Below are 25,191 nucleotides of genomic sequence, written 5' to 3'. Positions count from 1 at the left end.
AATGTAATGACTTTTATCTGATGTACTTCACTCAAATGGGGGTGCTGGACAAAGGAGACATGCTCTTGATTAGCTGCAGTGAGGTGACCCAATCTTCAGCCAGGGCAGTGCTTCTACAGAATGTGGAAGCTATGGTAGAGATTCTAAGAAAAAGAATGTTTTTTTTTCTGATGATTTCTTTAAACTGATAAAATGTGAAACAGATAGGAAACTTTCATATTTCTACAGTCACTTTTCTATCCAGGTTACACAGTTAAAGTTGTGATTCCAGAAATCCACAAGCTCAACAGTAAAGAAATGCTGAAATAGAGCTCCCTTTAATCATCTTCAGTGCAGCCCTGGGATAAAGAGAATTAGACCTTGTCAAATTTGTCAACATGTTCCAATATCACAATTTTACTAAACTGGAGGTTGGCTTGGAAGTGTTTCGGAGGTCAGCCATGCAGGTTGAGCTGGGACAGTCTCATAGCTCAGTGGGTAATAAGCACAACAACCTAGGTCTGTGAGTGACAGGAGCTGGGGGAGACTGTGTTACTGTTGGATGTATTTCTATTGTAATTTTAGTCTGGATTCCCATGGAAAAGATGTATTCACCAACCATGTTGTGTGACTACTAGGTCATCTCACAGAAAATTTTGAGCCATTTGTCAATATGATGGTGTAGGCACAAATATGTTCTGGTCTAGAGTGTTTTATGAAGAGAATGGAGTGGAGGAAAGGGGAAAGCTCTCCATGAGGTGAAAGATGTGGGGTGACTTCATGTATTTCAGGCAGGAGAAGCTGTCAGAGTCCCAGCCATGTGGGATGATTGAAGTGGAGCTCACAGGAAAAGATGAGGTACATCTGTTAAGAAACCAGACTGCAGAGATTTTTTTAGATGGTAACAAAGGCATCCAGAGTAGCAGGATAGATGTTAAATCCTATTGCCAAGCACCCTTTATATAGTCTAAGTTTTAAAAGCAGGGACTTTGTATTCTGTCAGTACTATAAAGCACTGCACAACTTGGACAGGCATTTTTCAGAAAAATGATTCCTAACAAAATTCAAGGGACAAAGCTTTGTGCCAGCCCATGAGCTTGCTGAATTCTTGCCTGCTAACCACAAAGGGTACCTCTGCAGATTGCTTTGATGGAGCTCTGTTCCTCTGTGGCCTTTTGACAATTTGCTATCCCTATAGCACAGAAATGGGTAGTAAAGTGTTACACAAAGAGCATTTCACTTGTCAGCTGCACCCCTGCTGTTGATGCTTCCCTCTAGGGAGCCATTGAGTTAAATGCTGCATAGTCAGCTGGATGTATTTTTCTTCTCTCCCATGCAATGACTTCACCTCATTACCTCCCAGATGTAACTGGATCTGTCTGCATCAGCAACCTGCTTCTGATTTCAAAGAATGAGTTAGAATTTATGACTGTTGACTGTGTGAGGCAGGGACATTGCAGCACTAGCCTGTTTTAAATCTATTAGACCAACTTTCTGTTGCAATCACTGCTTCTGGAATTAATTGTTGGGCTTTCTTAGTCAGTATTGTTTTCAATTTCCACAGTAAAAAGTTGAGAAACATAGGAAATGAAAGGAGGGCAACACTACAGAAGAAAATTTAAACTCTTCCTTGTGACTCCTGAGAAATAGTGCATTATTCTTAGATTTAATGTTCAAATAGTTCTTCATTTATCAGTTTAAAAAGTGTATTGCTAAAAATTGAAGTATGCAGAACATAAAAATGCATTAGGAAAAGAAGAGATTTATACTGGTTTGTTTGTTTCTCTGCTCTAGCAGCTTAACCATTCAGCTTAAACAGGCTGAATGCTTTAAATTGCCTTTGTAAGATATGTTTGAAAATTCTAAAGCAATTATTTAAAAAGATGTAAATCCTTTCATTTCTATGGAGATGAGCAGTAACAAAAAACGACAAGTAACAACATATAACAAATCATAAGAAGTAATAACAAGTGTAAGCTAGGATGCAGTGTATCTGAAGTTAAAAGCCTGTGCTCTCCCAGGGTGTCTGCATTTCCAGAGTGCCTGAATCCAGGCTGTCCAGTGTGAGATTCCTTGGCATCATTCATCTCCTAGTAAGCTAATCCTACACTGACAGCTTTTAAGAAGAAATCTTTTTTGTTCGTTCTCCCTCAGCATTCAACATAACCTACTTAATGCAGAGGCAACGGCTAAAATAAAAAATAACGCAGTCAGCTGCTTCTGTTACTCTAAAAGCCAGTGTAGAAACTGAAGAAGTTGGACCACGTGGAGCAATTTCACATGGATTTACAGCAGCTGCAAGCAAAGAATGAGAGGACTGAAAAAACATTCTCAAATTCTGTCCCCAAGTGTTGTTTCTTACTTCTGCATGTGATGCTATTTGCAGCACTGTTTCTTACAAAGCCCAGGTGGGAGAAGCACTTCCCACAGGGCCCTTGGGAACACTTAGTGTGGTGGTGCTCTACCAGCCTGCATGCCTTGTTTCTATTTCCCTTGGAGCTTACCAGCTCTCCATTAGCAGCTGCTCTGATGACACAAAAATGCTCTATGAGTGACACAGGTCTCTGGAGACAAAGTGCCTGGGGAAGTGGACAGAAGTTGTTTGGGGTATAGGGAGCTGGTTCATCCTGCTGGAGGATGTCCAACTTCTCCAGGCAATGTAAAGATGCCTCCTGAGCTGCTGTTCTTTTTAGATTGTGTAGTTTCTTTGCAAAATAGCTCACATAAACCTCTGCTTGATTACTTCTTTACTCTTAAGCAATTAATGTGACCTGTGTTATTGGGAAGAACAGTGTGTTTGAGTTTTTTCTTCATTCATTAATCAAAAGTGGTAATCATATCAAACTGATCCAACAATAGCAGAAGCAGAAAAATATTCTGAAGGAAATTAAAAAATGAAAAAAAAGGTCAGCAGAGTGATTTCTGCAGATGCAGCTCAGGACTGTGAAGATGCCTCTTTCTGAAAGGCAAGTGCTCTAGGAGGCAGACAGGAGAGGATGCAGCACTAAGTGAATTCCCAGGCAAAAGCCTGAGAAGGGCATATCCCAGAGCTCAGAAATGCTGACACTGAGTGCTTCTGCTGTCCTGCTGCCTTGTCCCTGCCTGCTTCTCCAGGCTGTGAGTTCCTTGGGCAGGGATCATGTGTCTCTGCCATCCAGTGCTCTTGTGAGTGCTATAAAATATTTCAGCGGTCTGGTGAAACATGAAAACTGAGAGGGCACCTTGAGGAGGGAAGTGTGTGATAAAAAATGTAACAGGGCTTTTGGTGTGAGGAAATGGGACACTTCAACTATACCCTACTAAGTGTCACTTAATAAATTACTTAGAGTGCTGCCATGAGGCATGGAAGCACCAAGGAGGTGTGAATGGATTTGCTGCCTGGTAGCTAAAGGGTGCATTTGAGAGATGAGATGCTTTTTCTAAGGCACATTTAGACACTTGAACTAAAATGCCCAGAGGTCATTATTTTGCATTGAATCTGAGACAAACTACTTCCAGAATAATTCTGAGTGTTGGAGCAGTCTCTGGGGAAGGGAAATACAAGTTTGGGTCCTTCAACACAAGGGAAGGACCTGTACCTGTGATGCCTACAGTTCAATGGTAGGTGCAGGCTCTCCTGGTTTTTTAGTGCCCAGTTGGAAACAACCAGTTCTGCAGCCATTATTGAATTGGTGTTTTAATTATACAAAATTTAAGCTCTCCCTCTCCTCAGCAGCATTTTTTCACTGGAGTGGATTCAGACAGTTAAATAATTTAAATATGACCCAGACAATTCTTATTTTGCAAATAATAGTTGAAAAATATTTGCTCAGCCTTGACCTAAGGTAGTGCTAGAGCTTTCCTTCAGCCCATATCTCATAGCTGTAAGTTAGCAAAATGGCCCTCGTTTTTCAGTGGTGGCCCTGTTTCTGCTCTCCTCAGTTGGTAGCATTCAAGTATTTGTGATACATCCCTCACATGACACAGGTTTGTTAGGGAAAAGTTGGTGTCACAGCTGCCATCAGCACTTGCAGGCAGATCTGGTGCACGTTCATGGGACAGGGCATGAAACAGCTGAGCATGACAGGAGATGTGGGAAGGGTCTTCAGTTTGATCTGCTGATGAGGATGACTGCAGGAAGTGTGTGTGGATAGCTGGAGATGGTTCTTTCCTCCTGAGGATGGGTGGCTGCAGGTCAGCAGGGACCCCAAACAGGCAGCTGGGTGTGAGGACAGGTTCCCAAACCCTCTGTCAGGCAGGAGGGGATGGGGAGCACAGGGCAGATCAGGAACATCTGTGCTGTTGGCTTCCCATGTACAGGCTTAACTTCTCTTTGGAACTGAACGTTTTCCTCTTGCTCTTGTTGAGATAAATAATACTCACATCTCTCAGGCATGCTTTTAAGGCAGGATTCTGTCTGGTTTAACTGGGGGGGACCATGGACCACAGCCTTTGCCACTGGGTGGGACTGATGCTTCCAGACCACTTACTACCTCCTTGTGATCCACATGAAATAGGGCAGAAAGTAACATAGTGCTGTGCTAGGTATTTTTTGGCAGAAAAATTGCGATTTGCTGATGGCCTTTCCCCAGTTAAATGCTGTTCGGCTGCATTCTTGTAATTAATATTTCATCAGACACTAATAGTACTTTATGCAGAATTCAGATATGCTGGTGAGACCTTGCTGCATCTCAGAGCTTAGAGCTGTGCTGCTTAGAGAACAGTTGTGTCTGTATTTTAAAATGGTACATTGACAGACAGCTCTGCTTGCATCTCTGCAGTCAATGTAGAGGAAATGTATTGTAACCTAGGTAAACATAACTGCAATTTGCTTTGGTCTATGAAATTTACCAACACTGACAGAAAAGTAAGAGCTTTGGGGGGCTACAGTTCCTTCAGAACACTGGACAGTACATTTAGAAAAATATAATGATTACTGGAGTGGAACCAGCATTTGCTGTTTTGTTTGGTTTGTTTACTGTTGGTTTCTGTTCTGAAAATTTTACCTACAAAATTGAAAGTTAATAAAAAGTAAATTAATAAAAAGTAAGAACAGTAAGTTTTCCTTTCTTTCCACTCCATTCTGACCATCAGATCTCTTAACTGTGCTATTGGGCAATGTCTCGATCTCTTTCTTTCCTGAGAATAAAACTTTGGACTGCACTGCTAAACAGAAAACCTCAAAGTCAAGCTATGATAGAATAGTCAGTGAAATCAAACTGAAAGCTACATGTGTACAATTAAGAGAAATAATGGGGAAAATCAATCTTCCTGGTGAAGCGAGTGTTGACATAGTAGATGCTGCCTTTCAGGTTTGAATGAGACTGCTTAAAATGTTTTTCTTCAGTTGTCATTCAAGGCAATGTTAATTACACTGTGGGGTTTCCCCAATGACATGTTTGTTGAGCTCTGTGTAAGTGACAAGATGATTATGTCTAAATGATTGGTAAATGTTTTGGCTTTGAGGGCTTAAATATTTGTATAAATGATTCCTCCAAATCTGAGAAATGCTTGACATCTTCACAGGATAACAGCTTTGTTATGCACCTTCTTTTAGGGCTATATTTTATTTGGCTTGCTCTTTTTGGTAGTTTCTTACAGCAGCAAAACAGCCATGAGAATCCAAGGGCTTATTCCAGAATAAGAAGTAAATCAGGATAAGGGAAGGTGGCAGACTCTCCCATGCAAAGAAGGAATTTCTGTTGTAGCCATAAGACATATGCAGTCATGACACCTACTTGTCTTAGAGCAAATGAGGAGAAAATCTGTCTGAAGTTAGTGTATTCAAGCACAGAGTACTTAGAGTACTTCTTACCTCTGTGAAAGGGTTTAATAGAATTTTGCAAAGTTATTTTAAAGGATGATATATTGAATCCTGACTGAAATCTGAAATATAATCCTAATAGGGAGAATATAGCAATGATTTTCATTTCTAAGGAGCTGCTGACACATCCAGTCAAGGAGATGTGTAAGGAATATGAATTCCAGGGTGGATGCCTAAAAATGTTTAGTGACTTTCCCCCAGTTTTTGTATAAATTAAGAAGCATGTCTTGCACTGAATTGAAAAGTTTAACAAAGGACTATGTAAAGTGGGAAGGAGAAAGTTTTAACTGGAACAATTTCAGCTTGTGAAGGTAGGGAAACCTCCCAAGGCAGCAAATGAGTTGCAGACAGGAGGGGGAGAGGGCAAACCCAAACTGTGCTTTGGGGCATTTCCATTTCCAGTTCAGCAGGCAGCTCTCATGAAAAATTAGTTAGGGAATGAAAAGCACAGGTAAAAAAAACCAAACAAACAAACAAAAAAAAAAGCACCCTTTACACAGTAAAGGGTGAGGATGCTGTCTGCAGAGAGATCTGGGTGTTGACTGAAATGGGAAATTCTCACAGCTCAGGTGAGTGTTACTGCTGTGTAAAAACCAGCTAATTTGCTGACAGGGAAAGGGTCTGGGCTGTCAGTTCTGCCAATGAAACTGCTTTTTTCAGACAGAGGATTTTGCAACTTTATAACTATTTTGGTTGTCTAATAAAACAGGAGTCAGGCAGAGCACAAAAGGCAACAACTAAAAACTGATGTGCAGAAAGTTCCACCTGAATTCTTTGCTGTGTGATGGCCATGCAGTGGAAGAGGCTGCCCAGAGAGGGTGTGGAGTGTCCTCCACTGGAGATACTCAAAACCATCTGGTCACAGCCCCAGGTAATGTTCTCTAGGGGAACCTGCTTCAGCAGGACAAGAGTCTGTGCTTAGACCAGAGACTTCCAGTGGCCCCTTCCAACCTTAACTATTCTGTGATTTTATTCTGAGCCAGCTTTTATGTAATCTCAAGTGATGCTATAAATATATATTCCAAAAGGTCTTTGGTTTTCATGGAAAGCACTCTCAGAATTGTGGAACTCTCCTCATCCCTCAAAGATCCCACAATCCACTTTTTTGAGTTCAAGAATAGCTCAGAGATTTTTTTTCCTACCTGCTAACAATGAAATCCAGCTGTTTTGTTAAAACTTGGCAATTGGTGGTCACCTCAAGTCGAGTTTGCAGTTTACAGCAAGGAGAGGGGCTTGCTTAAGCTGTGGATTGAAAAGGTAGATTTTGGCATTCAAAAGTTTTAGGAAACTATTCATTGATAATGCTGGAATTTGGTGGGGACCTGGGAACTCATGTGGCTTAATGAGTGCTATTTGCTAATTGGCAGTAGTAGCAGGGCTGCCCTACTTTCTCATCCTTCTAGAATCTGCTGGAAGCTGGTGTCAAAGGTGGAACTTAATGCTGAGGTTATCTTCATTGTTTAGGCTTTATAACTTCTTAGTAGTTTGAACAAATGAATTTATGTTAAAGAAATTAAATATAAATGAAAGTATAAAAGCAGAAGGAGACAAGGTGGGTTTGAGTCAAGCATCATTATCCAGTAATTTCAGTGAGGTGACTGGAAGCACTGGAGTCACTGGAATTTTGGTTTATTTAAAATAAGGGCAAATGAGAATAGAATTAGATCATCCTCATTTTGTCTTTCAAGTGTCTGTTACAATAAACCTCATGTGACAAAGAATGTACATGTCTTTTGTTCTGTGCAGGCCTATGCATATTGTTGTGGTTCTAAAAATAGCCACTAATCATTTCCTGAAGAATTGTCCTTTTCATTGAAGTGCTGTGTATTTTCAGCTGCTTTTGATATGCCACTGGAAGCTGTTTGCCTTTCAGATATGTTTCCTCAGTTCTAGTTTGGTGTTCAGCAGCACAGGATAAAAGGCTTTGTTGGGAAGATTTAGAGATTACAAGTATGAGGAAGATACTGGATGGGGTCCTTTTTTATATTAACTTTTATATGGTTGGTAATCATGTGGATTTATGTAATTCATATTTATTATTGTAAATTAACAGTAGTATTTACTTTCATTGATATGAGATTAGTACAAGATGAGGTTTTTTTTCACTCTCTATGTATTTATTTTGGAGTTTTATAATAGGAGTTAGGAGATGTGACTGAGAAGCCTGTGGTGTATTTCTGGAGAGAAAGACAGTTTTAAGAATATTAATATTTTGTAAGGATACCTGTGTAAAATTTTGTAAAGTGCTACAGAGTGCAGGTGAAGGTAGTTTCTGTGTTAAATCACCTGTCTTGTAGCTGTGGAGACTGTGAGAGAAAAAGCCTGATGGGTGCAGTACATCCAGGCCCACCCTGCTCCTGTCTCACCTGTGACAGCTGGAGGCAGATGAAGGGGCACTGGTACTCCTCTGGCTGCTGCTGGAGGGGTTTGTTCTCTTGGTGGTGGTGTTTAATTCCCCACTCCCTTCTTTCCATTTGGTCCTTAAACAAGGAACTTCATCAACACTAATCACTCTACCTCAAGCCTCTAAAAATGGTGGATTGTAAGTTAAAAAGGAGCCAAATGCTGAGTGCATCCCAACACATTTCCCAAATTTGCTTTAGTTTGAACAGAATTAATTTTAGTGTCTGTAACTTGCTCTGTCAGTACCAGCATCACTACCAAAATTAACTGTTTGGGGTTTTTTTACAAGTCAGAGCAATTATAAGCAGCATAAAAGTCTCAAAAGATGGCAAAACCCAAGTACAATTTAGCTTGTCAAGTGACTTTCTGTATGCCACAGGAGTACTTGAAAAATATTACATTAGGGTGAGCAAGTTAGTGGTTTTAGAGCAAGAAACCTTCCCTTTTTTTTTTCTATATTTCCCTATGGGTATGATGCTGACTAAACAAGCTGGTATATATGACTACTTCACCAAAACATTTCTCATGGTATAAGGCTGTATGAAATCCCTAACTTTGAGATGTCTTGAGAATTTGAAAGTGGGATCAAGAAAGAAAGTTCCCCACCCTGGAGAAGAAGCCCATAGATAAGGAAAAGATGTATCATCTACAAGACAAGTGAGAAAGAAATAAGTAAATAAGAAATAAGTAAATAAGAAATAAGTGAATAAGTAAATAAGTAAAGGAAACATTTTCCTGGTGAGAGATAAGTAAGGATTGTTAGTAGCTCGGTCCCACTGGCAGTCTGTGGAAGCATTTGTCCTGGACTGCCCATGCCTGTGAACTCCTGAACATTTTGAACCTGGCCAAGAACCTCCAAACTTGACCTGGAAGGTTGCATGCTCTGCAGGGCTGCCAAGAGAGAATATTTTTTCCTCTGCTTTTTCCTCTGATGTTTCTGAATATTTTGAGCTTTCAAAACCTTGCCTCTGGGTTTTAGGGTTTTCATTACATATTCTGCAGCTGACTCACTTGAAAGGTTGATGTGAGAGTAGAATTTCACCATGAGCTTCTGCCATGGTCCATTCATGCAGTTTTGTAATTCTATAATACAGTGAATGCAATCCTATGATAAGATAACTAAGATTGAACTTTTGGATATAGTTATCATATTATGGGATTGTATTCACTGTATTATAGAATTACAACATTAGTTTCTAGAATTCAGAAGCTTCCTGGAATCTGTGGAACAATGACAATACATTTTGAGAGTTTCCTCAAACTCAAGAAAATTCAATAGAAACTCTTGTCCACAAACTTTACTGGTTCATCATTTGCTTACCATACAGAACCATCTTAAAACAATTTACCTGGTGGTTTGTGTTTGTTTCTTTTAATAAAGTGAATGGTTGAGATGGAATTTTTCAAGTCTCAGGATAGAATCTGGAAGACCCAATTTGTCTCCTATTTGCACTTTTAGAAGGTTGGCAAAAATACTGGTCAATGTATTTGAACTGGAAAGGCTCTTCAGACTAAATGGGCTGGTTCCTGGACTCCTGTCTTGCTTCATAAGTGTTTGAAATAGGAGTTTGTTGGAGGGAGGCAATGGAGATTCTGTGCTGTTCCTGGGCATGAGGGGGGAGGCTTTTCTGGGCAGCTGGGTCACAAGTCCCTTGCCCTTTGTGATGTGTTGCATTTTGCAGAATGAGAGATGAAAGGACAGAGAGGGGAAAGCAGTGACAGAAAACATAGTAATAAGGTAATTTTACAAGCCTCTGTGCTATAATATTGTTGTTCTGGAATGTAAACCCAGGAAACTGTGAGCAGTATTTATTTATAAATGTGAAACAAAATCTGATGCCTTTAAAGTGCAGGTTAATGAAGTTACTAACCAGAAATTTTCTGTTTTAACCTGTAAGTAGTTTCCTCTTCCATTGTGAACTTTACAACATCTGCATGTTACCAAATAAAATCTATGGTTGTGGCAAAGGACTTGGTTCTGCCTTGATTTGTCCCACCTGTAGCTTCCCTGGTCTCCAGGATTTTGCTAGTGGATAGAAGCAGTAACTGTTGCCACATCTTCAAGTGGTTTCAAAATGAGAGTTAAAAAGTAGTGATAGAGAGCTGGGGTGGATGCCTGTGTGCACATGCCTGTGTCACGTTAAGGCTGACAGGTCTTTGGTGCTATTTCTGTAGTGGCTTCCAATAAAAATGGATTTTCTCTGTCACATGGAAAGTTAACTTGACATTTTGTTCAGTCTGAGGCAAACTGCGAGCTCTGAAAACAAGAGGGACGTTTCTATAATTAATAATGGAAAACAATTTCACTTTTAATTTTAATGATGTCAGAAAAGATCCAGTCTATCATGCTTTGTGAATCAGCTCCTGGCAGCTGCTGAATAATAGAGAGAAAACTCCAGCTTGCTTTCTTTTTCGATGATGTACCATGTTACTTGTTATTCATTAAGCCCTGCTTTCATGCAAGTTCATTAAATAGAATTGGTGAGTGATAGGTACTGTACTGCCTAAAGGCTATTTTGATTCCTGAGTTTTAGTGTTACTCTTCTACCACTCTTCTTGCCAGTGCTTGAGGAAGAAATAATTACTGTGCAAGTAAATTTGCTGCATGTTCTGGCATTCTTAATGATTTCTAGGAAAAGGGCTTTCAAATTTGTAGTCATGTGTGTTTCAAATAGTGTTATCAGTAGTTACCCTGTCAGGAGAAGGAATACAAAGTTCCAGAGTTTCTGGTTCCAGAGATTGTTTGATGCTTTGCTTTAGCTTTGTGCTGCAAGCTGGAACATCATTGTATATGTCTGTGGTGTGGCCATCTGCTGTTTGGGTTAGCAGGGAACTCATTTTGGAATTGGGCAATCTGTCCCAAGGTTTGGGACCTTGGCTCAAAAACAGGGCCTTGCTGAACCAAGGGAAAGCAGAGTACTGAACAAATTGAAAAAAAAAAAAAAACCAAACGAAAAAATCTCATCCTTCCAGCCTACATTTGAATTTAACCATCACTTTGGAATGTGTAGTGTTATACATCTCAGAAGATTGATTAAATGTGGCTGCACTTCTCTGGTGAAGATTAGTTATACTATGGATTCGTACAAGAAGAAAGCTGTCCTGGTTGGAGCTCTCAGAATGCAGGAATCTGTAATTCATATTTCTACAAGAAGAAAGCTTCAAGATCTCAAAGCAGAGGAAGGCTGCTACCAAGATTTTAAGCCACTTTGGCACACTTAGGAGTCTGGACTGTTCCATGCATCCCCTGCCCTGGGAATGTCACAAGGCTGCTGCAGGGCTCTGGGACCAGTTGAGCTGTGGGTGATGTGCTCCAGCAGACAGCACCTTAGAATTCCTGTGGGTGTGATTGGACTCTGTGGCACAGAGACTCCCTGTTGGAGACAGGACAAGGGAGTATTTCCATTCCTATCAATGTCTGGACACAACCTTTATTCTTAGTCTGAATGCTCCTTGCAGGGCTGTATCAAAACTCATGTGACACTGTGACCTTCAGAGAACAGCTTTATAGTGTGTGGCTTCCCTAATGCTCAATGGAAGAAGGTTGTAGCTGTGTATGAAGGAGGAGCTCAGCTTGGGCAGGAAAGGGCAGTTGAGCAGAACAGGGAAAAGTGTCTTTTAATCACCAGGGCACAGGAATAGCTTTGTTGGAATAAGTGCAAACCTGAAGGAAAAATAATGATGGACAGAGAGAAGCATCATTAAATATCAAAAGCAGCACTTTAGAATGAAACTTCTAAGGAATTTACATCCATGGCCAAACCCCCCAGCTCCAGAAGGCAATGGAGGAGTGAGATATGAGTCATCAAGGCTACATTGGCTTTGGAAAAAAGTAACTCTAGATTTGAAATAAGTGAAGCAGAAGAATAGAGGAAATATTTTCAAGGTGTCTGTCTAGAATATGATGGCTTCATATATAGGCCTTGATCACCAACCCTCTAGCTAGCTTTAGACCTAGAAGTGGGGACTTGCCTATGGAACAATTACTACTCAAAATTAGGACACTTTTCATCAAATCTGAAAAAGCTTGCAGAAAAAAAGCAAGTATTCAGAGCAAAAAGCAGGATTTCATTTTCCTGCCTAATCTCTGAGGTGTCCTGGATGAGAAGCAGTAAGCAACTAGACAGATATTAATTTATCTAGTGTGTTGCTGTTTCATATAAGGTTGTTATAGCATTTTGTTTCTGATTTGTTGCCCAAAAGTTTAACTGTCTTTCCCAGAGCATTTTTAAAAACTCTTGTGCTTGCCTAGTGCTGAAGCAGAGGTGGAATGAGCTATCAAATAGCTGGCAAATAGTGGGTGCTCTGTTTTCATGGTGCTAGTGGGACATGCAGCACCTCTGTGGGCCTTGTGCCTCATCATGGGTGAGTGTGCAGCTCCAGGCTGTGGAGAGCAGTGTGAAGGTGTAGCTGTCAAGTAGTGGGATTTGGAGAGGATCTTTTTCTGACAGCAACAATATGGTGCTTCTTCTCACTGTGGGATTGAAAGCAATCAGGAATAATCTGTAATTCAACAGAGCTCAGATCGTGGTTAAACCCAGAAACTGTGCTCTGAACTTTAATCCTGAGGAACATTCCAGCCCTGAGGATGGGAGACTTGTGTCTGAACATGGAAATATGCTTGACAAGTAGAAAAACTCATATTCTGATAGTATCTTGTAAGTAAGATTAACTTTCCCAATGAGTTGACACATTGTCAAACTGTAGAGGCTACAGTTCAGAGTGAAGCAAAATTAATGGGAGGCTATTGATCAAGTTGTGGACAGAGCAAACACTCTGATGCAGGATTTGGCTGTCTTAAATTAAAGAAATGTGCTTTTAAAATGCATGCTGCTGATGGACAGAACATAGCAGAGAGTTTAGTTTTACCAATGACCAGCAAATAGACAGAAAGACTCATGCAATAATTATGTCAGACTCTGTTTTGGAGTAGAAGATGCTGTGTCTTCATTCAAGTACTAGTGAGGTGGTTATTTTCCTTCAATTTCTGTCTAATGTGACACCACTATAAAAGGGAAAAACTGACCAAATATATTAAAATTGGAGTCTTTATATAGCTGTATTCTCAACCAGTCTTCACACAAAATCCTGAAGTAGAATTTCAGTAAGAATTAATTTTGTAACTAGGAACATAACTTATTCAATTTTGCTCAGTTGGACTCAACTCAAGACTCCAGGAGGTCTTGAGTAGTCAAAGCCTCTGGAAAAGTAGGCTGAGTCCTAAAGATGGGCTGAATACCAAGGAACAGGAACATCAGATTATTATAGCCTGGCTTCATAATATATTATCACAGATCACAGAGTGGGTCAGGTTGGAAGGGACCGCAGTGAGTTATCTGGTCCAGACTCCCTGCTCAAGCCAGGTTGTTCTAGAGCACATTGCACAGGATTGTGTCCAGATGTTTCTTGAGGACTTGCCCTTGTTGAATTTCAGACAGTTCTTCTCTGTCCATCTCTCCAGCATGTTGAGGTCCCTCTGAAGGGCCACTCTTGCCAGCTTTGTGTTGACAGTGAACTTGCTGAGGAGGCTCTGCCCCTTCACCCAAAGCCTTGATGAGTAAGTTAAACAATACTGAGCCTGGTACTGAGCCCTGGGGGCCCCACTAGTGACAGGCCTCCAGCTACACCCAGTGCCACTGGTTATCACCTCTGGGACCTGCCATTCAGCCTGTTCTCAATCCACCTCTCTGTCCTCTCATCCAGTCCACACTTGCTGAGTTTGTCTATGAGGATGTTATGCTGTTCACTGATGGCACCAGTGCCAGCTAAAGCTTTCCTTGTGACTGTGGAGTGTTCAAAGAGCATTCTCTGGTGTCTAATAAAAGGTATGTCCTCATGATGCAGTGTATCCCTCAGCAGGGACACTGAGAGGGTATCTCTTCTCCAGGAGGATGTTATTTTCATGAAGCTTGTGGGAACTTAGCAAGTTTCTGACTCCTGCTGCACTGTCTGGAACCAGGCAGTAAGTTCAGAAAGTGACTGTGGGCTGTGAAAACAGACACAAAGTGTTGCAGATCTTTTCAATGTGGTTATGTATGTCTTGCTAGTGTGTGGAATCAGCCTAAAAATCATGTTTTAGGAATAAAGAAGTAATTACATGAATAGTTGCTGGAAATGCAATAGAAATGACAGATACATCTGCTGGCTAGAAAATGTTGGTTTAGCAATGTTGTCCATGTTAACTTATTAAGATATCATGCACTGTTTTCCACCATTTTATTCCCCTCCTTGAATTGTGTGTCTAAATGACCTACTGATTATAGCAGCTATTCATTAGCTTTTGGATGAACCATAGGAAATTTTTTCCATTTCCTGCTAGCAGGGCCAGCAGGCTGTCCATGCTGGAAGCACTTCAACAGTCAGACTCTTTCCAAAGAACAGTGCAGTCTCCTGGATGTTTGGCTGTGCCCTTCTGTGGGATGAGCTGTGCAATTCCTGTGCACCCCCACCCCCTCTTACTCTTTCCTATTCCAAATAAGTTTTCTGTGCTTAAGCATCACAATTGTCTTGATGAGTTACTGGGTTGGATTGGCTATTTTAGTATTTCCTATTGACCTATGGAAGAAAATACGAAAGTCTGGTTTTAGTACTGTAAATAAATATTTTTAATAAAATTTATAAAGATGTAAAATGGATTTCAGAATGGAACTAGTTTGCATTGTCATAGGGCCACTAATTGCATTTATTGGCAGAGATGGGCCAACTGAAAATTTGATTAAAAAATTTTCATCGGTAAGGAATACAAAGTTAGGGGTTTCTGCATTTCTTAAAACACTGCATCTTTTGTAGGGATCAGGAATAGATACAGCTTTCCTGCCCACCCCAAAATTATTTCAGAAATGACTCACATTCTTGCAGGTTTTGGCAAGCTTTCTTAATCCCCTGTCTCACTGTGTGGCTCATCTTCCAGGCAAACTTTGCAACAGTTGCTGCCAAGCTACAGATGAATGCAGAACTAGCTGGCAGAACCAGACATCCAGAGGTAAAGGACCTCTGTGTGTTTTGGCATATTACTTGACAGCTTCTGGAACTGCAGATAATGGTAGATATTTCCAGTATTGGCCATGTGTAGAGCCTGGAATTACCCTAGTGATAGGAAGGAAGGGTTGTAGAGATGTTATGAAGAGAATTCTCTCTTAATTAAGACCCTGAGGAAGTGAACTAAACTTTGCTCTAAATGAAGTTTAACCTGTGCTAATGGTGAAAAATGTCTTAACTCATCTTCAAAGCCAAGGATATCTGGCCCTGAGAAAGTGCCTTTGAATTAATTACACTGCATTATTTAATGGCTATAAAATTCTCAGTCCCTTTGGTGTCTGTTAACAGGTTCCCCTGTAATTGCAGTGCAGTTTTCTAGGAGAGGAGACATTGTGATTTTACTGTTTAGTATGTTAACCAGAAGCAAAGTTTAATGTGTTCCAAAATAATATTCAGGTTATCAATGTTAATTCCACACTATAAAATAAAGAGATTTTTATTTTTGAAGTAGTCTGATTGTAGATTACACAGATATTTTCAGCAGTAATGAAAAATCTGTCTTAAAAACTATCATTACTGAGAACCTATGAGTGTCCAAGCTACCCATCCTCTGAAAATTGCTGTAATTGTTGTACTTTGAGCTGTCTGTAAAGGATCCTGACTGTGGGAAGCTGTTTGTAAGCTGACTTGGGTTCTCCATGTGCATGGCAACAGCTGTTGATGGGTTTTCTGCTCCTTAGCCCCACCATGGTTCCCATGTAACCTGCCTTCAACACTGCTCAATTAAACTTAGTCCCCTTTCACCATCTTCCAAGAAGGTACTATGATTTGTACATATTTCTGATCTCCTCTCTTCATTTCTTTGCAAAATGCTCCACTTCCACCATTATTTTATTTTTTTGGCTAGCTTGCGTATTTGTAGTGTTTGTCCACCAGTGGGCTGATAACATCATCATGGCTGAAGTGAAGACAAGGAGAACAGAAGGGAGTCAGTCCTGTGTGTCCTCAAACACAAGCCTGATCACCCAACTGAGTCACATTTCAAAAGAGACTAATTAGATATTAAAGCCTCTACAGTCCCTTATATTTAGTGAATGACATTAACTTTTCTGCTCATGGTTTGTCAGTAGTCATGTGTCACTTATCATTATTTGTGTCAATGAGCTGAGGCTCCTGTCCATCTCTACTTATTCTCATCCTACGCTTAACAAAAGCAGAATAATGAAAAATCAAATTAAAAAGCACTGAAGAATTTTTAGCAAAGCATCAAACTATAAAGACAAATATTGTCCTGACAGCTACCTTTGCTCTAAAGTGAATCAGATCAGCTGTTGCTGCGCTTTGACTGACTCAGATTTAAAGACTGACAGATTTATTCTGTCTCCTGTTGCTGGAAAACACATTTTTAACTTGAATATAAAAAGTAATTACCTCCACCAATGCATTCAGAAAGGAGGAGGAGAACTACAGGGGCCTAAGTAACCCTGCAGTAAAATTAGAGAGTGGCCAACCCTGTCCTGTCTCTTTGAACCAAAATGTACTGTTTGAGTAGAAAAGCTAATGAGCAGTGTGGTTGGCAAGCTGGCTGCCTCCCAATCTGTCTGGAGGCAAGCAGGGCCTTCCAGGTGATGCTCAAGGTTCTGGGACGTGTGGTGTGCTCACTGCTCACCTGTGACACACTGCAAACACACTAACACAACACTCTGGTCTTGAAGGGTAAATGAAGTGAGAAAAGACAATGGGTAAAGCCTTTTCAATGACAGAGCTGTCACTGTCTTAGGCCAAAAGACTTTGGCTTTTATCTTCTTTATTTTATTTTTTTTTTAATTTATTTCTTGTTATTGTAGGGGAGTTTGCTTGTTTTGGTGTTTTTGCTTTTTTAAAGAGTGAATGTGCTTCAATTGAGTGGTAAACAGCATCAGAAAAATCCTCCTACAAGGGGTTTTGCAGGACACCAACCTGCTGCAGCTGCTATTGTGTGCCAGGTACAAAATTACTCTACACATTGCATTTTTAGAAATCCCTTATGTGCTGCCCCTAACCAGAGCAAAGAAACATGGGCTTACTTGTATTATCTTTGTTAAACTTTATCTATCATGACATTGCTCTTACTACATCCTTTGAACAAGAAGTTGGCTTTAGAAAAGGGAGACAACTCATTACTGTATGCATGTGGAAATACAGATTTTGAAAGCTGCTCTTTGAAAAACTTGAAGTACCCAACTCAAGGCTGGCTGTATCTTTAGTCTTTTTTTTTTTTTTCTTATATTGTAAAATTGCTGGTTTGCCCCCTCTGCTCTAGAATGCCACTGTATGGATTTGTTTAGTCCTATATCTGAATTTCTAAATTACATGTGGGACATGATGCCACCTGCTTTCTCTGAAGCTACTTGTTTGTTTTTGCCTTGTTCTCCCCTTCTGGGTGTCTCACCTGCTTTGTGTGTCTGCTGAATACTTCCTCACTTGGTTTCTGGCTAATCACATCTGATGAAGGGCTTTGTCTCTCTTGTGCCAGAAGATTTGGCTCAGACTTCCATTGCACAGGTTATTTGAAGGGTTTCTTTTTTTTCCAACAGAGATAATCTTTATCACATTAGATTTTACCAACTTCGTCCTTTACAACAAGCAGCATAAAATTAAACCAATACAGACTTTTAAAAAACTGCTTTAGATGTTGTGTTTAAATGTGTTAGAATCTTGTGTTGATTTAGGAGTTATTTGTTTATAAATAATCTCAAGATAAATATTCATGGAATATCTAAGTTTTTTTTGAGCTGAACATATGATTTAAAGCTTACTATAAAAAGATTTGGAGTCATTACATTATACTAATACTGTAAAGCTGAAAATGTAATAGCAGGGAACAGACAAGTGGAATAAATGCACTCTGTGAATTCTACAGACACTTATTACTCTCTCTTTAGCAAACATGATGATAAAGCTGATCTTAATTGCAACCAAGCCATCTATAAGAACTGGAGGTTAAAGCAATACAAATTCCATTTGGGAATGTGGTGTCCTGAAGGGCATGTCAGTGAAGGATCACTCAGTAGCCACCTGCATCTTTCACTGCTTGCCCCAACACTGGCTGCTGGCACAGGAGGTGTGATACAAGCCTAAATGGAGCTTCTGATCCAGCCTAAGGTAGCTGCTTTTCTAAATTGATTGAAGTATGATTTTTCAAAAGCCGATGACTACTGATGAGGCAAAAATGCTCAGGATATGGTGGGTTTATTCCCAGGGCTATGCTTTCACATTTATAATGAAATTTGAAACCAGGTCAGTTTTTGCTTCCTTTTGCTTATGTGGAAGCAGGTATTTTTCACACATCTGCTTTTATTCAATGCTAAATTCTATAGGGATCAAATCTCAAGTAACCTACCAGCAGATGAATATTTTACTGGCTGTGTCTGCAGAGCCTGTTGTGCATCACTCAGTTCCTGTGCTCCCTGGGTTCCTGGGTCTGCAGCCCATGGCCAGTTCTGTGGGCTGGGCTGGTACAGCTTTGCAGGGCTTGGCAGAGTCTGCCACTGGAACCAGGTGCCACTTGTCAGGGCAAGGATAAAAGCTGCTTGCTTCTGCCTGCTCTGTGTCGTGTAGATTCACCTACAGACATCCAGGAAAAGCCTTTATCTGTAAGTAAACATAACAAACAAGTCCGGACTTTGTTTGCTAAACTCCTTTTGTACAGCAGAAAACAGTTTATTTATTTCCCTTTCACCATAGTATTTGCCACTACTGGTTAATAAAATATCAATCTGTTAAATCTGTTAAATCTTTTGTAAAAAGAGTTAAGTTTTTTCTTTCCAGAGAAAGTATTTTTCTCATTTTTGGCCTGATAGTATTTAGTGGTTTTCCTGCCTAGGTGTTGCAATTTCTTTTAGAGTCAGGCTGTAAATAATTCTGTTTCCATGCAATGTTGAGCACAGTGGAATTTCAGAGTTTGAAATTGCATCTTGAGAGATCTAGGCTTCTTTCTTTCCATCCCACCTATCAACATGGTATTCTGATCCCTATTACATCTTTGCCTGGGATCATGTGGACTGCAAGAAACAATCTGACTGGTGGTTTTTAAGCTGTATTACAGTTGCCAAATTCTGGAAAAAAGATAATGTCCTAGACCAGTGAAAGGTAACAGCATTTAAAGTATTTTGTCCATTTTCAAGTTCTAAACTGGCCAGAGACAATAAAATAAAAGTTGCAGGTTTTTATTTGGTGTGGATATTGGATGTCTGTGAAAGATTCATCAGTAAAGCATTGATTTTAATGCAGAACAGATTCATGAACCTGCAGCATAGTTGATATGAGCGATTCTGTGATTCTTTAAATTTGTTCAGTGGCAAAGGATTATGAATACAGTACTTGGGGTGCTGCAGCATTCACATAATACAGTGGGAGCTACTTATTTTCTTCCTTTTCTTCAAAAAGAAAATGCAGTCTCTACAGCAGCATGTAACTTCATCTTACAAAGCAAGAAGCCAGAACACAGAAGAAAATTTTTATCTGAAAAAGAATTTTTACTACTTAACTACATTTCTGTGCTTGTTTAAAGAGGTTTGGCTGTCATCAGACTTGCACACACACTCATTCCCCTTCAATTTGTCTCATCCTCTACCCTGTCAAAAGTCACATTTCTGCAGGGTGAAAATAATGTGAAAAAAAAAATAAAGGGCCTTCTCTTTCCTTTTTTTTCCTTCTTTCATTCTTATGCAAAGGCTGAATGAATTTTCAGTGTTCTTGCATACCAGTTTCCTACTTGCTAATTGTTTCCAACAGCACTGCCATCAGATTGGCAAAGAGTGCAAGGAGAGATGGTGCCATAGTGGCTTCCCTAACATCAGGCAGAATTATGTGACAAAGCTGAGATTTGAGATAATAAGAAACTCTTAGCTTTTTTTTTTTTCCCTGAGTTTTTCTAGAGTGTCTACAGTGCAGACTGTCCTCTCTTGTGTGCATTTGATTTTTTTATACTCAGGCATTTTTTACTGAGCCCTGCCCTCTGCATCTTCCTCCTAGTCACAGGCAGATATTGAAGCATATCCTAAAGTCACAGTCACAAACAAGTGAAAAATATGGAGGTGAGAGGACAGAGGCTGTTTTAGTTAAATCATTCAGTTGGTCACTGAGGAGCTGCTAGTGTCTAGTTCATATTCATGGGACACCTACACTATTGGTATGGGAAAGGCATCTGGTCTGGTAGTCTGCTTTCATCTGATGAAGTGAAATAAACTGTTCTGGGAATCACCATTTTACAAGTGTCTCTACAAGTGTTTATGTTGCTGGACTGTTTCTTCCCTCTATACTAGGCAAAGTCCATTTGATGTACAGAAATTGTCTGACAGTAGATGTTCTGTCATAGTAATGAATTTTCTGTGGCTGACCTGATGTCAAAAGCAAGCAACAGTGAAACCGAGTTTAAATGAAACTTGATTCACATATTGCTACCTCAAAAAATTACAAGATATTTTAAAAGTATGGGGCTCCTGTTGGCATAGATTTTTTTCTCTTTCAGCCAGGTCAGATTTATGTCTGCAGCCATTTTCTCTAACAAGAAGTTGTCTTTTTCTTAGCTGGACTAGCTCCACTTTGCTGTTGTTGTTGTAGAGGCACCAGCATGTGCTGCCAGCAGAAGGCTGGGGCTTAGCTGCAGGTGTTCCTGTTCTTCCTCACACAGTGTGAGCTCCAGCTGCCTGAAACCCACCTGCTGTGCTGGGGAAAAGTGCTGGAAGCCCTTCAGAAAAAAAAGCCACAGCTGTCTAATGTCCTGCCTCGATCAAATGTGCAAGAGTCAAATTTGTCACTTGGTCAGTTTATCAGTGGGACAGGCTTGATTATAGCTGTCTTTGCTGTTTGTTGGAGATGAACAACAAGGCAAAAAAGCTGGAGTGATATATGACTATGGGAAAAGCTGCTGAGGAAATACTGAAATACTGTCAGTCTGGAAGGAGTGCTATTTGTTCTTAGAAGTCTGTGCAGAGTATCTTGTAATGTTTTTATGCTTGAATGTACATCTGAGTATACACTTGTGTGATCATCTGCATGACTTTTCTCTTTTTTCCTTTCTCACAGTGCATGCCAATTAAAGGCCTTGGATTTGTGCTTGGAGCCTACAAATGTATTTGCAAGGCTGGATTCTATCATCCCAACATCTTCTCAGTGAACAGCTTTCAGAGTAAGTGCCTTTGCTTCAGTTAAAAAAAAAGAACACAGAGCTAGCATTAATAATGCAGGGCTGCTTTTTATCCTCGTCAGGGTTATACAGTAAAATCCCAGTGGTTGGCAAGTCTCAGATTATATAATCACTTAAGGAGTTCTAGCCCTTTGGTTTGTCATTCACAATACTCTTGAGGATCCTGTAAAACATACCCACTTGAAGAATATTTGATTTGTAAATAAATTAAAAAACATGAAAAGAATCCTTGCTAAGGGGAAATAGAGATTTCTGGCATCTGTGCTCATGCACAAGTATTCTGGAAATTAATCTACTCATTTTCTGTTTTGCCAGAGGAAATTAGAATGCCCTAGCCTCTGGCTTTGTGCAGGCTTTAATTGTTTTCATTTTACTTCATTTGCAAAGGAGAACTCAAAGGAGCATCCAAACTCTAATACATGCTGATGAGGTACTAGAGATGGTTCAAGCCTGGGAGTCTGGCTGGATGTATGGATAACATGCTCAGGACACACATTGTATGGTTCTTAGACTGAATTGCCACAACAGGACAAGCAGAACTTGGGTGATGTTAGGAAAGACAGACAAACTGCATGCTCAAAGCTGATGTCTGTTACTGTCATGGTGTTACTGTTGCTGACCAGATCCTGCATGGATTTTGTGCTGAAATTGTTGCAGTTGTACTGGTAGAGCTCAGGCTGCAGTCACAGGTGCAAAGCTGCTGCTTGGAGGTGTAACAGGCATCCTTCTCTGCCTCCTGCTTCAGGTTCATCTCATGCCCAGCTTCTTTGCACGGTCCTTTAGCCAGAGGTTCATGGGTTCATGTCATCAGCTCTCACTGTGAGATCAGTTTGTGTGAGATATCCAGGGAATGGCAGTGAGTGACTTTCACTGAGCTTGGTCCAGGACTGTGTCTGTTATCTCCTGCCTTGTGTGAAAACAGCTGCTTCTGTTTCCCAAGAGAAATACCTCTAGTACCAATCATCACTTAATTTACATACATACATATATTTATATATGGGAGATAATGTCTCCTATGCATATTTGTGGAATAAATAGCACAGTTTGTTCAACAGTTTATCTGCTGTGTTTCCCTTGTCTTTTCATATGATAAAGTGTTGCAGAGGGCAGCCTTGTGATAGTGCTGTTTCTCTGGGCTGTGTGAATCTGTTGCTAGAGTAAGGAGGATGTTTGGTTCTTCCTGAAGAGCAATGAGTTCTGGTGGAGTTAGGATTTAATTCCATGAGACAGCATATAAAGAAGACTTCATACCAAATGCCATAGAACACACACAAAAAATGTGGCTTGAGATCAAAACAACATTGATCATTAGGGATGAGATTAACTTTATTTCATGTCAGTTGTGTAAAATATATATGCTTGGTATGTATTAGTCACCTAGGTTTCAACTGCTGTCAGCATCAAGAGCATGGATCCTCTGGAGAGTAATTTGTCTTTGGATGGAAAACACAATACCTCCATCTTTGCCCCATCTGCTGTAGAATGAAGAGCCTTAAAATGGCTGTTTAGCTTCTAATAAAGTGAAATTTATCTAAAAGAAGTTTGTAAATGCTGATATTGTAGGATGTAGGGGGCCAGTTTGATTTGAACCTTTGCTGCTGTGAGGTAACGCGAGTTTTGAAACTGTAGTGAAGAACTTTTTTAATTCATCCAGATGCAGCTCCATCTGCCAAGTTGTATAGATTTCAAAAAGTGAACAGGGAGACTGGAAATGACTGAAGTAATGAGAAAAGCCTGTGGTTCAAAGGTAACTTGGCCCTGTCACACAGCTGCATTCTGTAAAAAGAAAAGAAGAAAAAATGACATGGCTAAAATGGCTGTAGTATGTGTTTGGTGGTTCAGAGTGATCTTAACATAGGAATTCTAGATACAAATTCTGCAAGCAATTTTGACAGAAACTGTCTGACCTGGAGAACTCTTTGTGGAGCTAGGTTGGTGAAATCTGATGATAAAAGAGATGAAACTGAGTAGAAATGTTAATCATTTAGGAAGTATTCCTAGTGGAAGAAAATAAAGAGGCAACAAAGATTTGGAGGTCTCAAGATACCAGAAAGGAGAGAGATAGAAAAAAAGACCAGCTCTGTACTTCACTCAATTGAAAAATTGGATTGTATTGTGTCCTGAAATGGGAGCATTTCTCAGTGATTCTGGGATTTTGTGCCACAGCAAAATATGGATAGCTGCAGTTTCACATTGTGTCTGAAGTGTCCAGTTTTTGGGTGGAGGAAAGGTTCTGCTTTCAGCCCAGATTAATGTTTTGGTTTGAATCTGAAAGATAACTGTATAAAATGGCTTTGCAGAGATGTTGCTCCACACAGTTTGCTGGTTGGCTCTGTGGGAACCTGCAATGTGACATAAACAGTGTCCTGTGTTGGAAAGATTCTGCAAATCACAAAGATTCTGCAAATTGCTTTCTTGTCTTAAAGCAGCGTGGTGTTGCTGCTCCCAGGAAGGCTGCACATGTTGCAGGTTCCCAAAGAGTATTTGGGACAGGGGACACAGCTGGAATTCAGGCTGTTCTCTTACTGAATAAGAAGCCAGGTAGGAGGGCGTTTCCCTCCCAAGTCTGTTCGTTATTCAGAACTGATGGTGCCAAAATATGTAAAACCTTTCTATTTTTTCTGCATGTGTTAATGAGGACCTTGAATACTAGAAAGGAACAAAGTTATTACCATACTTCTACGGGTATCTTTTGAGGTTGGAAATTTATTTTAGAAAAAAACATGTTTCATTTACACAAGTTGTATTAATCTGTAAGTACTTGAGTACGTGGTTATGCACTTTCTCCTAATGGCTCATTTCTAGGTAGCACTATTAGTATAGATAGGATAACTAACTGATGATTACTTATATTTTAACATTCCTGTAACACCCTTCTCTAAAGCACTTCTGTCCTCTGCCTTGTGGGTAATCAGGTTTGCAGTGAAAAGTCTTTAGCAGAGCAATGGTGCTTTGTTCAGCCTTGAAGTTTGCCCTTTAGCAATGCATCATCCATATACTGCAGAAATTCCCAACTCTTGCTGTTTGGATGTGGAACATGCCCTGCTTGCAACAGAAGTGATTCTTTTGTCTGAATATGGGTCTTTGCTGTCTCTAACACTGCCATGATCACATAAAAATTTCCAAGAGGAGTTTCCAGTTCAACAAGAATTTTCATTTTTTGCACCTGCCCTTTGGCTTTGTTTCTTCAGCAGAACCTACACATGCAGATATTTGTACATATGAAGGTTGTCACTGACTTAAGTGATCCCTTTCTGGGGTGAGGCATATGACCATGGCTGATGACCAGGTTTTGGTGCCAAGAGGTCCAGTTACATTCTCACCAAGTTACTGCAACATCCCTGATGCAACTGGAGTGTTCCTAATTTACTCTATTATAGAACAGGAGCAGAATCAGTCTTTTGTTCTGCTCAGTGCTCAGCATGCACTGTGCTTTGTGTGTTCATGTGCTGAGCTCTGACTGGAGTGCAGGATGATTTGGTTTGGGACAAGGCAGTCCCTGCCCTGGCTCTCAGCAGTCTATGGTGCCATTCTCACTCTGCAGGAAGGTCTCAGCTGGCAATGTCACAGCTGCTGAGGCACCCCTTGCGTGGCAAAGTGTCCTTAGGAGAACTGAAGCTGATGAAGAGTTACCCTCAGGAGAACATTTCAAAAACAGATGGGCCAATCAGACAGAAAAGACTGGGATAGAAGAGAGAAGAGCTAGGAAAAAAATATGGTGGAGCGGAACTAGCTGAAACATTTAAGCTTTTGTTTTATTTTATTATACTTCATTTTCGTTTGTGTCCTATTCCTGCTTTCCACCTACTTTGCTTGGTTCTTTTCTCCTTTCTTTTTA

The 25,191-nt window shown here is 40.2% G+C and overlaps 1 protein-coding gene across 1 annotated transcript in view; it reads left to right on the top strand.

The window, feature by feature from the left end:
* Positions 1 to 25,191, top strand: part of GPR158 (G protein-coupled receptor 158) — a 187,893-nt gene that overhangs the window by 58,002 nt on the left and 104,700 nt on the right. The window contains exon 3 of the mRNA XM_036400776.2: positions 21,233 to 21,335. Coding sequence (XP_036256669.1) covers positions 21,233 to 21,335 — 103 coding nt within the window. The remainder of the gene's footprint in view (positions 1 to 21,232; positions 21,336 to 25,191) is intronic.

The sequence above is a fragment of the Molothrus ater genome, chromosome 1 (genome assembly GCF_012460135.2).
Source record: "Molothrus ater isolate BHLD 08-10-18 breed brown headed cowbird chromosome 1, BPBGC_Mater_1.1, whole genome shotgun sequence".
Classification (NCBI taxonomy): Eukaryota; Metazoa; Chordata; class Aves; order Passeriformes; family Icteridae; genus Molothrus; species Molothrus ater.
Note: the sequence above shows the minus strand (reverse complement) of the source record. Positions and strands in the feature narration are given on the sequence as shown.